Source organism: Haemaphysalis longicornis, unplaced genomic scaffold (genome assembly GCF_048455015.1).
Source record: "Haemaphysalis longicornis isolate Haplotype H1 unplaced genomic scaffold, Haemaphysalis longicornis Haplotype H1 scaffold_3, whole genome shotgun sequence".
Taxonomy (NCBI): domain Eukaryota; kingdom Metazoa; phylum Arthropoda; class Arachnida; order Ixodida; family Ixodidae; genus Haemaphysalis; species Haemaphysalis longicornis.
The window spans coordinates 2659061-2672014 of record NW_027526335.1 but is presented as its reverse complement, the minus strand read 5'-3'; the positions used below and the strand labels follow the sequence as shown (position 1 = coordinate 2672014).

General features: G+C 49.1%; 1 protein-coding gene across 1 annotated transcript in view; it reads left to right on the top strand.

Annotated features, from left to right (window-relative positions):
* The first annotated feature begins 49 nt into the window (after positions 1-49).
* The window catches only part of LOC144173851 (major facilitator superfamily domain-containing protein 6-like), a 37828-nt gene continuing 24923 nt past the window's right edge, over positions 50-12954 (top strand). Inside the window, exon 1 of the mRNA XM_077702128.1 lies at positions 50-561. Coding sequence (XP_077558254.1) covers positions 474-561 — 88 coding nt within the window. The 5' untranslated portion in view covers positions 50-473. The remainder of the gene's footprint in view (positions 562-12954) is intronic.

Here is a 12954-nt window from a genome sequence, read left to right as displayed (position 1 = left end):
GACGGCGAGGGAAGCCACTTGAAGACAATACGCGCTCACCAGCGCGTCGCGCTGCTGCCAGAAGAGCGAGAGATAAACGCGACACGGGCCGGTCACGTGGAGTCCAGCGCGCGCCCTCGACTCCTGCTGCCGAATCCCCCCCACTCGCCGAAGCCACGGCCTCTCAGTCCGTGGGCCGCGCGGAGTTCTTGCCCAGTTGCCCCTGTCCTGGCCCCGAGCCCCGATGGACGACGCCGCACCTGGCAGCGCAGTAGCAGCTCGACGCCTTGTGATCCCTTCTTCGCGGCCGTCCCGGCGGCGCTGCTGAGCGAAAGACGGAAATAAGCGCGCCTCGGCGGAAGAGCCGGAACGGACACCTATGCGGCGGCATCGCGGTGGCGATATGACGACGGACAGCGGCTGAGCGCGCGAGTGGCGGCAAGTGTGGGTGTTCGGTCGGACTCCGGTGGCCATCTCGCCCCGCTGGTGGCAGCATGGCCGGCTCCGACGACGAAGCGGAGGCATGCAAGGCCAACACGGAGCTGGTGCCGCTCAAGATTGTGCTCTTCCTCTGGTACGGAGGTGGGTACGCGCACTGGAACTCCTCCCTCTAAAGTTGATGCTGCACCTCTCACACGGGGCTGCTGCTGTCATTCACCGGCCATCTGTCGTGTATGACTTCGCTTAGCAGAACCCGTTGAACAAACACCAACCAAAACATCGTTGACCTACGGATAAGGTTTCCTTTCCTGACAGGCACTGGAAAATTTCCTCTATCTTATATCTGAGGGGCCTCGAAAGTTTTGTTTAGATTTGATTTTGTAGCAAGGTCGCTGTGTACTCAGTATGTAGGTATGTTCAAACAGTAGCAAAGTTAGATTTTTAGAGAAGGGCGAATGTTTTCTCACTCGATTTGACAGCCACAAGTAACGAGCGTTTCATGTTATAAAATGAGCCGCTCTGTAAAGTGAAAATTTCATAAAATGGCTGGAAACGATAAGTTATTTCGGATGCCTCGAGACAATTTTACTCGCCGTGAAGCGCTTCGTTCCGCCGTTCTCCAAGAAACCTCCGGTCTATCGTTAAGGAACCATGAATTTAATATAAAGTTCCCACTTCTCCTTGACGCCACGAAGCATAGGGTGATAACTGTGCTTGAAGTGTGACTGAAAACTCAGCGTATGTGCGACATGCTGAATGGCGGATTTTTAAAGCGCAAACGTCCAAAGCGGCGCATAACTTGTTTTGTAGTGAAGAGGACGACAGACAGACAGACAGACAGACAGACAGACAGATAGATAGATAGATAGATAGATAGATAGATAGATAGATAGACAGACAGACAGACAGACAGATAGATAGATAGATAGATAGATAGATAGATAGATAGATAGATAGATAGATAGATAGATAGATAGATAGATAGATAGATAGATAGATAGATAGATAGATAGATAGATAGATAGATAGATAGATAGATAGATAGATAGATAGATAGATAGATAGATAGATATTTGAAGATAGAGAAAGAAAGGAATGAAGGAAGGAAGGCAAAAACACGAGTACGGAGTGATTCCGATAGAAGGAGGGGGCAGCAGAGCGGAAAGAGATAAACAACCTGTTACGTGAAGCGAAAACAATGAAAATATAATAATTACAGAAACGACCTTTCAAGGCGTGCGAGCTGTTGCCACATTTTCGCAATAATTCCGCGCTTTTCTTGCTGACAAATCCGCTGAAACCTATACGCGCGATTTATGTAAACTAAATGACCAAAATTGGAGCTTTTCTTTTGACTAGGAACAGCGAACGAATTGGTTTTCCGCGCTTTATTCCTGTATAACATATTCGAAGAGAAACGTGGAGCTCCTTACGTATGTCGTAGGCGGTAGCCTTATGTGTTTACTTGAAACAATGAGTGCGCCCATCATAATAAATCAGCGATGAGCTTCTAAGGGCAGGCGTCATCGTCACTGGCCGGTTACGTGGCAATCGAGGGTAAGGGAAAGTCATGACGGGGCAGCGAAATGGGAAATCGCGAATCGGCCGGGGGCTTCTGATCCCAGCTGTCATCGTCACCAGCCAAACCACCTGGGTGGGTGCATATGTTGACGTCTCAGCCAATAGAATTTCTGTTGCCCCCCCGTAGGCACGACGTCGGATTTTCGCATAACAGCCCATGTGAGGCCACCGCCTCAGAATCGAAACTTTCGTTGTGCACCTTGCGAAAGGCACGCCCCCTTTTCTGAACTTGTTTTCTCGCTTCAGTTCTTTCGACTTACTCTTCCTTGGGCCTCTGGGCGACTGTGCACTCCGACAAGCATTAGAACAAAAAGAAAGATCTTGCTCTCCGCTTATCAATCTCGTTTTGTACAACAAATGCCTCATGTCCAATTAGTTCACCTCACCGGTCGTCAGAAAACTGCCCCTAAAACAAAGAATATTATAAAAAAAAAGATCTTTCCTTCGAAAAAAACAACTGAGAAGTGTTTTAATGTAGTGAACTTTTATTCCATGTTTTCTTATACAACGGCAGCATTACTGCGTAACTGATCCTCTAGCGAGGCAAAATGTGTTTCCAAGTGGCGTAAAACTAAGTTTTCAATAGGTAATTAAAATGGGTCAAAATTGTTTTAATATTCCGGATGGTGCGAAACCTGAGCATGTCTAGGGAAACACTGCGACCAAACTTCTTTAGAGTAAATTTTGCGTGATCACGTTGTCAATTTTCAATTTCATAAAAAGCGTTATGACTTTTTCTGAGATGGCAGAGGTGGAATTCGTATCAACCGCCATTTTTTCACTTTACCTGGAAACAAAAATGGGGAAGAATGAGCGAACACGGGTGATTGCCACCGCATTGAACATAACAGCGCCGCAAAAGGAGAAAACTAGAAATCTTCGACGAAGAAGACATTGCTACAAAAATAATTGTCCAAAGAAATAGATCCAACACAATTTTTACGATAACCCTGCTTCAATAGTTTTTATCAAGGAAAACGGAACATCCAGGAATCATAACGGAAAAAGTACACATTCATCAGTGTACAGGCGTCCCAACTATCATGCAAGAATATTTAAAAAAAAAGAAATGGCGTTACTCGAGGAGAACCTACGGCATAATGTTCCCAGTATAGTTTGGTAGCGGCCAGTAATTTTTTCGTTAGTGGGATTTAAGTCGGTAATTGTAATTAATTATCTAACTCGAGAACTAACCTGCCGCGGTGACTCAGTGGCTAAGGCGTTGTACTGCCGAGCACGAGGACTCGGGTTCGATTCCCGGCCGCGGCGGCCGCTTTTCTGATGGAGGCAAAAAGCAAAAACGCCCGTGTGTACGAGATTTCGGCGGACGTTAAAGATCCCCAGGTGGTCAAAACTAATCCGTAGCCCCCCAATGCGGCGCGCCTCATCGCCTGCGTTGCGTTCGCGCGTTAAGCCCTACTATCAAATCAACTCTAGAACTACTGCTCCAATCGTTAACGTTCAAGGAGGCACTTGGAGGTGCCCACAAAGGACTGCGGCGTTTTCAGCAACGTCCTCATTGCGTACTAATTTCTTTTGACTGACGTAGAAATTCCACGGAATGTGAAACATACCCCGTGACGGCGCTCCCACCGGCATCATAATTAGCAGTTCCCTCGAACAGGCTTCGCCTGAGTTAGACAGAATAAAATAAAGGAAAGAAAGGAAGGAGAGAGAGACAGAAAACTTTATTCGTCATCTATGGAAAGAAAGAAAGAAAGAAAGAAAGAAAGAAAGAAAGAAAGAAAGAAAGAAAGAAAGGAGAGAGAGACAGAAAACTTTATTCGTCATCTATGGAAAGAAAGAAAGAAAGAAAGAAAGAAAGAAAGAAAGAAAGAAAGAAAGAAAGAGAGAAAGAAAGAAAGGAAGGAAAAATCGCGACCAAGTTTGGGCTTTATCTGTCACATGCGCCCTGCGAAACTTGCGGTTGCACCTCCTTCCATGCATTCCATTATAAAGGTGATGCGCTGTCTCTTCGGGTGTGTGACAGGCAGAGCAGCTGCTCTCCATTAGCTTATTTGACGGCGTTGCTTTATGATGCGGATGGGTACGCCGGCACGTAGTGTTTTCCGCATTTCGCTGGGTTTCTTAATCAGTCAGTGAAAATGAGTACGCAGTTAGTACGCCGCTGAAAATACCGCAGTTAGATGCCTCTCGTGGGTACCTCCAGGTGCTTTATTGACAATTTAATGGCTGGGGAGCACTTCTAGAGCTATATAATTAATTATAACTAATAACTGGGTCTCATTAACGAGAAAAAATAGTGGTGGCTTTACTGGTGGCTACTGCACCGGAAGCATTATGCATTAAGTTTTCTTTGCTCTTTTTTAAAAAAACCTTGATGCATGATTGTTTGGAAACCCTGTATATGCACAGTAATACCGTGCATACATGTTGGCTTCGAGCCGATTCGCTGAGAGTGATGAGGGAGCCTAACAAAATATAGCGGAGGCCGACAGAAATGAGTGTTCTATGGAGCCTAAAAAAAGGCAACGGAGACTTTACGTCCCGTGGAGGTTGTTCCGAAGATTAAAAAAAGATGAACTAAAAGGGTACAGAGAATCTGGACCGGTGGAGCGGTGTCGCTTACATTGGCACAGTTCCTACGCAAGCGCTTCCGAGCTGTGGGAAGCAAGGCGACACCGAAAGGCCCCCTCCTCCCGCTCACTTACCAAGTTTTTCGTTTTTTTTTTTTTTTTTTCCATGGGCTTTCGCCCATGTGGCGAGAAGCGAGAAGGGGCGAGAAGCGTAACTTGTGGTTTTATCCTTCGGGGAAAAGTGACTAACCACGCGGAGCAGACGAGGGCGAAGTTTGTACCAAATATAGCGCTTTCACCAGAGAAGTCGAGTGAAGGAACCCGCTAAAAAAGCAATGGCCGTTGCCCTTGTTTTGACTTCGGCCACCGTTCGTTCCTGGATTATTTCTCCCTCTCTCTCTCTCAAAAAGAAAAAAAAAGGCGGCATTTAGTGGATATCCTTCTCTAGAATTCTAAAGATTCGACTGAAACCGCAGGGGGAGATTTTTTTTTTATGTACAAAGGCCGTGCAATGAAATTCGTATACTTAGTGGCAGACAACATTTACACTAACGCAGGCTGGTGATCAGGGACTCCGTAATTTGTTGTAGCAAACTGACAGTAAGATAAGCAATAATTGCCATCCCTCTTTTTTTCTTTTTTCACTCCGTCGTGAGCAGTATAAGCCACGGTTAGTTCTCGCTTCTGAAGCTCCGTGTCGCTCCGTCTCTGCCGAGCGCGCGTCGCACAAATAACATTTCCGGTTCTGTTCATTTTGCTTCATTTTGTTCAATTCATTTCTAGTGAGCCCGAAAAACGCTTTCAAAAATCATTTTTTGCTTTTCCAGCACTATTTAGTTAGCTCATATGTGTATTTCAGAGACAAGTTCCGCTACCTTTCTGCGGTTTTGAAGGCACGTTTTACGGCACAGCCGGACTTGAAACTTTTCCTAATTCTGGCAGAATAAAAATGGCGCGTAAATAACAGGTATTAAGACATAGCTCAGTACTCCTCATGACATACCAAAATAAGAAGCAGAATAAGACTCCAACTTGCAATTTCTGTCCATTTCATTAACGGTACCACTAACTAGACGTTCTGTTTTCCCCTACGTGTTTTCGAGCTTTAAGTCTTCCGATTTCCAGCAATACACCACGACGCAATAAACCTGTTCGTAAATCTCATCGAGACGTTTATACGCACCGTGAGGAGGGGCGTCGTACGGGGTCGTGTACAGCTGAAGGCCGCCGCCGTAAACGATCCGAATGTAGGGAGAAAAAATTTCGCCATCTTCCCGTAGGGGAATATGCGAAGCAGCCATGGGGTCGACTGAAGTTCCCATTAGTTTTCAGTTCGTCGTTTCCGTTGACGTTCAGCTTCGCGTGCCGTCGTTGTATCAGTAGCTTCTTGACGAAGTTTGAATGAGTGAAGGACATAAGGCGCGTTCGTAGCACATGCTCCCGTCGCGGTTTGTAGCGCAGTGGGAAGAGCGCCACGTACCTCCCGTTGCGGCCAGAGAGTCGTGGGATCGAAACTGGGCACGGCCTAACTATTTCTTTTTATAGTGGACTGCGCTGACGTCCGCCCAGACGCTGACGGGGCTGAAGGCACGCGCATGCGCAGTACAGCGCGGATGGGGGACAACGACAACGAGGGAGGGAGGAGCCCCGAGCATGAGATGTTTCGCATCTAAAACGTAAACAGGAACAAATATACCCTCCAGCTGTTCAAAGTGACGCGTTAATGCAGCCCCGCACTCTCAGACAATCATGCGATTCATGTACGCCACAATGCACTCGACTGACCAATCCATGCAGCGAGAAGCGAGATTTCCGCGAGTGACGGTGTCGAGAAGGACCCAAAAGTTCGTTTCTGCGCTGTGGCACGACGCAATGCAAGCATGACGTCCTGCACTGCGCACTGCCTGAGCGCAGACGACGTTTTGAGTCATGTGGTGTGCATTCTCCGAATTTGCTTTTATAGCGAAAGCTTTCTTAGTGGGACCGGTGGCGTTCTGTCGAAAAACTGGTGCATTTCCCCACAGGTCGACCGAAAAGCTCCGATAAGATCTTGTGACACGCGGCGGCGCGTGCGTAAAACCAGGCTTCTATTGCGTCGAAACGGTTACTGGAAAATCGCGAAAAAGGAAAGCTTCTAGATAAGACAGCACACACGCATCGATGGTGAAGAAGGAGTGCAATTGTACACCTTTGTCTCATAAACCAAGTATCGGTGTACATTTAGATCGTTCGCCGGTGCGTTTGCTTAGGGCGTGAAAAATGGTCGTGTTCGTTCTTCGTTTGCCACATTTGGGTCTTTGAAGGGTTGACCATCGATTGGACGCACTTCCGGCGAAGGCTGGACGCAGTTTTAGTTTTCGCCCTTCTCTCGGCCTTCTTTGGGAAGGGATGGGGAGTTTCGTCAGCAGCACGCACAGTTCGCCCGAGCGCATTGTGGTGAAGCTGAACCACGAGATCGCTTCGAAGCGCCGCTACTTGGTTTCTGCCGCAAGTGGAAACTTGCGTCGTAATTGAGAGTTTTAGCATAGCGGCTCCCGTACGCTACGCTAAGGTTAGCGGGTAGCGGGACCGGACTGCGCATGCGCGCGCGGGGAGTGCGAGGAGGTTGCCCCTCAGCAGAAGGAAAGAGCGGGCATGGCGAAGGCAGGCCGCGCGGAACTAATCCACCCCACCGTGACGAATTTGCTCTTTCACGGTGGGGTGGATTAGTTCCGCGCGGCCTGCCTTTGCCATGCCCGCTCTTTCCCTCCGCTGAGGGGCAACCTCCTCGCACTCCCCGCGCGCGCATGCGCAGTCCGCTCCCGCTACCCGCTAACCTTTGCGTAGCGTACGGGAGCCGCTATGCTAAAACTCTCTATTATGCCTTGTACGTGCGGAATTTCCCCGATTCCACTACGCTACGCGCCGTCTGTGATGGTGCGACGCGGGCGATTTCACCCGTGTCATCCGGGGGAGGCTGACGCCGGCACACGGAGGAGGAAAGCTTGACGTTCGCGGTCAACTGTGCGCTCTCGCGTATAGCTTTTCCGGTGATGCGTGGCTCTGCACGCGTGATTGACTCATAGATGAGTGCCAGAAAAGCCTCAGGAGCTGCGTTGTATATGGCCTCGAAATCTGCAGAAAAAATGCGGGCATAGATAGCGTGGTATTGCGTTTTCTTAAAAATGAAGAATGGCTTGGTATTCCAGGCCAAACGTGGCAGATTCGGAGTGCCCTTGCCCTTCCGCATTTATACCAGTTCGGTGCACAGCCTTTCCTCTCCCCCGTTCTCCCATCCATGAATAAGAATTTCATGTTCCCGACTTAGTCGTAATTATCAACTCCTTCCAGTGTGCTACTTCGCCGGCTGTTGACTGCGTCCTATTGAGCGTGCGTGTCAAGACCAGCACGAGAACACTACGGTATTCTTTATCGTTTTACAGAAAATAATCGACACGAGTTTACGCATATCGTAAAGACCACAAGAGTCAGGTTAGTCAAGCTACGACACACGTTAAAAATCCCCTGGTGGTTAGTATTAATACCCGCCTCGGTGGCTCAGTGGCTAAGGCGTTGCGCTGCTGAGCACGAGGTCGCGGGTTCGGTTCCCGCCCGCGGCGGCCGCTTTTCTTATGGAGGCGAAAAGGAAAAACGCCCGTGTGTACGAGGTTTCGGAATCGGCGCACGTTAAAGAGCCCCAGGTGGTCGAATTTAATCCGGAGCCCTCCAATGCGGCGCGCCCTTCTTACTCCGTGGGCGCGCCTCATCGCCTGCGTTTCGTCGGCGCGTTAAACCCTACAATCAATCAATCAATCAATCAATCAATCAATCAATCAATCAATGGTAAGAATTAATCCGTAGCTTTCCGCTACGGCGCGCCTCATATCCCAGGTGCAGCTTCGGTGTGTCAAGCACCCGATTATATATCGACGTAGGCCGCACTCTCGTTGAGCTCCGATGGGTCAATGAGCTGCCGCCTCGCGGCGCGGATCTCGGGGAAAACACCTGTCCTCCGGGCGTTTGCAACGACTGCTGGGCGCTCGTACGGCACGCTGCTTATCGCAGCCTCGGCGGCAGTCCGCTGCGCTCTGGATATTGTCGGGCCGTCGCTGCCCGCTTTATCAGGAACGCATTCGCAGTGTCGCCAGTGGCTCAGCTGCGTCCTCGGGCGACAGTTGGCAGGTAGTAGCTGATAGCAATGCGTCGGGCCGTCTGCCGCGCTCACCGACCGGGGTTCCCGGAAGTGGGCAATTCGGGAATTGCGCTCCCAGAATGCCCCTAGCGATCGCCGTGTTGGTATATTCTCATGGAGCAAGGCCCGAGAAAATAAAGATAGCAACCCGAGGCTGACGGAGTACTTGCAAACGTTTGTGCAGAGCAAACGTCGGAGCTATCTGGAGTATGGAGACGCTCACTTCACTTGAGTGCTTGGTTAGATGCTCGATAAACCGAAACTAGATTCCTTCGCTAGCTGTTCGCCGTTTACAAATGCACGAGGGAGCTGAAGCCTATATGTGCAGTTCCTTGTTGGGCTAGTTGGTACCGCTTAAGTGAGGGTTAAAAAGCGAGACTGAAGACAAAGGACGTGCGCGAACCGAGTGAAATGTTCAACTGACTGACTTCTCGAAAAGAACACATACGTGTACCACCATGAAGGCACCCGCAATTGGCATTGAAAAGCGAGCCATGCAAAGCATCAGCTTTCAAGTGGTTAGAACAGCTGAATCGCACCCAAACATATCGGATACTTAGCGGCCGCCTCCCGAAACAACTTGAGGTGCAATCGAGAGGCACGCGTTAAGGAACGTATTTGTCCCGACTTTAGGAGCTTGCTTGTCGCTAATTCATGACTGCCACGGCTTATGGTTGCACCAGCTAGAGGGCATTTCTCGCACAGGCCGGTAACATTCCAGGTCAGCCTCGCAGCAGCTTTCCCCTCATCAGACTGCAGTTTCTCCTTTTCTCGGTGTCCTGCACTGATCTGAAGCCTCTGGACGCGTCCCCGATGCGGGAGATTTTCCGCTTTTGATTGCTCGAGATTGCTCAGAATCACTTGAGCAATGACAGCTACAAAGCGGACTGTTCGCGTAACTATGTTGTTATCGACAAAGGCTTACTATTTTTTTAGTGCGGAGCATTCTTAGCCGAGCACCCCCACAGCCAGGACCGTGTAACGCCCTGCATTTCCACAAAAATGCAGATTTGGCAAAAGTAACACCTATGATCGTTGTAATAGCGTAAATGGAGATAATTGGTCGGACAGAATGTTGAAAAACGAGAAATCAAGAAAAATAGAAAAGATAAAATTTTCACAAAAATGATCTGACCAGATCAAAAATATGCTTCTGATACATCTTCACCCAAAGCCGAAGAATAAGCAAAAAAGGTCCGCAAAAGAACGTTGGGAACGCGCATAAAAACAGGGTACATGGGCCAACTCCACAATACGCTTTGCATCTTCGGAAAGGAAACATACTTGGCGAAGTAAAGGAACTTCATCGCTATAATCGTATGTATTTACATCATTGGTGAAAAGAAACAGAAGAAAACTTAAAAATAATGAAATAATCCAACGTCTTTCATCAGTCACCGACACATTTGGCTGTAAAGAACTCACACTTTAGACAAGCGGCATAAGAATGCTACGCATCAGTAGACAATTCTCTGAATTTCTGCAGATATATATATTTTTTCAATAGATATAGCGAGCGGCGGTTCCTTGGCCCCGAATCTTGCACGTACACACAATCGCGCCTTTCTTTTTATTTCCTGCGTTCCCGCTTTTTCACAAAACGTTACGCGTTTTCGTACATGTCTAAACGAGACCTATTTTTATTAGGTGCTCCGCGTTTGCACAATACTCTTAGTTCCAAGTAGTCCTCCGGTGTCAAGGGCCATGAGGCACCCTGAAAGGCAACGCCCCCCTGCCTCCTAACGTATAACGCGAGGCATTTGCTTTGATGTCGACACTCAAAGCGGGGCAAGCGGCGAGGGTATGGTAGCAAACACTGACGATAACAGAAAAGTGCTTGCATCGGCCCGATTGCGCTCTCCTGCTCGCGTAGTTACTTCCAGCGCGGCCATTAAAAGCAATACGGAATGCGGCACAGAAGCGGAAAATTCTTGGATTCCACTACCGCCTTCCCGGAGCTTCCAGCGCGCCGCGTGCACGCACGGCCCTGCAGGGACACCGCGAGTGTTACTATGCACGTCTTGGTGGACAGGCTGCCCACAGCGATGCGCCTCCGGGGCGCCAATGAGGAAGTGGCCGGGGCCTCCGAAGAAGGTTCGATGCATTCGGCCGGCCTTCGTCACCAATCGACGGCGATGGCGCCGACAGCCGAGGAGACAACAGCCCGCTTGCCCAAGCGTCTCCCCGGGCCGAGGACAGCGGATGCCCTGCAGCTTCTTTTATCTTCGAGCCTGTGCACGCGACGCTCTCGCCCGGGAAAGATTGTGGGAAACTGCAAAGGCGCTATTCGATGTTGGCGATATGACCGCACACATTCGGTTGCTGGAGCTGCCGCCACAGTTGGTGCCGGAGGAGCTGCAGACGTAGCTGAGCTGGGTAGCCGCACAAGCGGCCGGACTGCGAAGCTATGCGCGGCGCGCGCTGAGGTCACGGGTTCTCTCATCATCAAAGCACAACTTTAAGCCTAACGTTGGTCCCAGCGTTATGTGCAATGGCGTCATCGTTGCTAAGGGCCTAGCCGAACCGCAGTGATAGGGAAAGGGACGCGGGTTTGTGCCGGCCTGGCGTTAGGCCAGCAGCGACCTCTCGAGGAACTTCGAAAAACAAGGTTCCTAACATGGGACTTCGTCATATCTCGGCAATATGAGCTGGATGTTTCTGTGGTCGAAATTGAAACGAACCCCGCAAGAACAGCGAAGTGCACTCAGGCTTACGCATCAACGCAGACGTCCTCCGCAATTTTTTTTTTTTTTTTGAGGCGCGGCGCCTGCTTGAAGCCACATGACGCGTTACAGGCATCATGTGGCTTCATAAGCCAGCTATATGTCTTCCCAACTTTTTTATAGAGAAGCTGTGCAGACCCTTTGCAAAATGGCTTGAGCACTAGCGGAGCACCAGTAAGCCACTCCGGCAGCACTGTGTACCGCCATCGTGAAGGAACCTTCGAGGCAGCAAACGAGAAAACAGCAAACCGTCCGCCGCGCATAACTGGGCGGGAAAATGATCTTGCTGCTCTTTCTTTGTTTGAAGAGCAGCGTACTCTGGACTTTTATTCGACGAGGTCGTCTACGGACAGTCCCTACGAGATCCAACAATTTCAGAGTGGAATACCGCCGTCTATGATGACGAACAGCAGCAAACGAATGCAGGATTTGTTACTAACAACAAATAGCCTTACTGCTGCCTACTTGCTATAGGTCGTCGAGTAGTATTTTTTTTTTTCAGTGCGCCCTTGCCCCGTGGCAGCAGCGTCTGGCTGCTATTGGAACGGACTATAAAAGACCAGTTCTTTGCTGAGCGCTCACTTTGCCACTGTTCAAACTTTCTAAACCATTGACGGAAAGGACAAAAGCATACATAAAGACAATGCTCTTGTATCTACGAAATGTTCCGAGCAAGATTTCGTTGCCTTGCACACAGTAAAATATTGTCCTTCATCTCTCTTGATTGCGGCGATCCACCTTTATTTCATCTGTGTGTCGGTGGGAAACTCCTGATATGACACCTGCGATTAAGTTATGCAAGTCATAAACATTTGATGCATCTTTCACCTATATCGGATAAACAAAATGCAAACAAGTGATCAGTTGTCATGACTATTTGATGCTTATTTCACCTGTATCGCATGAGCACTATAATTCGTACGTTGTGCAACAAACGTTATGTCCGTACATACATAGAAAATCAGGTTTCTGGTTTAGTTGGAGTACGGCTCGGTAGCTGCATAATACGCACCGTTAACGTCGCGGTAGAACAGAAAATAAAGTGCTAGTTCCCGTTCCCGGTCTACTGTCGCCGAAATGTCGAAACAAGCAAAGTGAAACACGCCTGCAAGCTCGAAGTTTTGGCTGCACCGACGCAACTCTCCTGCCCGAATGTTCGGCGTTAAACTTGCGGCACTCGTCACCCGCGCGTGAAGTACCACAAAACAGCTCTTCGCAAAGAAAAAAAAAAACAGGCGAGCGCGTTTGCAGTTCGCAGATGTCGAAACGTCCGTCAGCGCGGGCAGAGCGATGCACGTCAGCGTTTCGTCACTGCTGAAGTACTGATGTATGCCGACGACACCTGTACAATAATTACTGCCGACACCCTTAATGAACTTGAAACCATGGCAAACAAAGAATTGGACTCAGTGTTTAAGTGGATGATAACTAATAGGTCCACTATTAATGCCAAGAAAACCAAGTTCATCACCTTTCACTCCCGAAAAATACCTGTTGCCGCCAATTGTATTAATCTGTATAT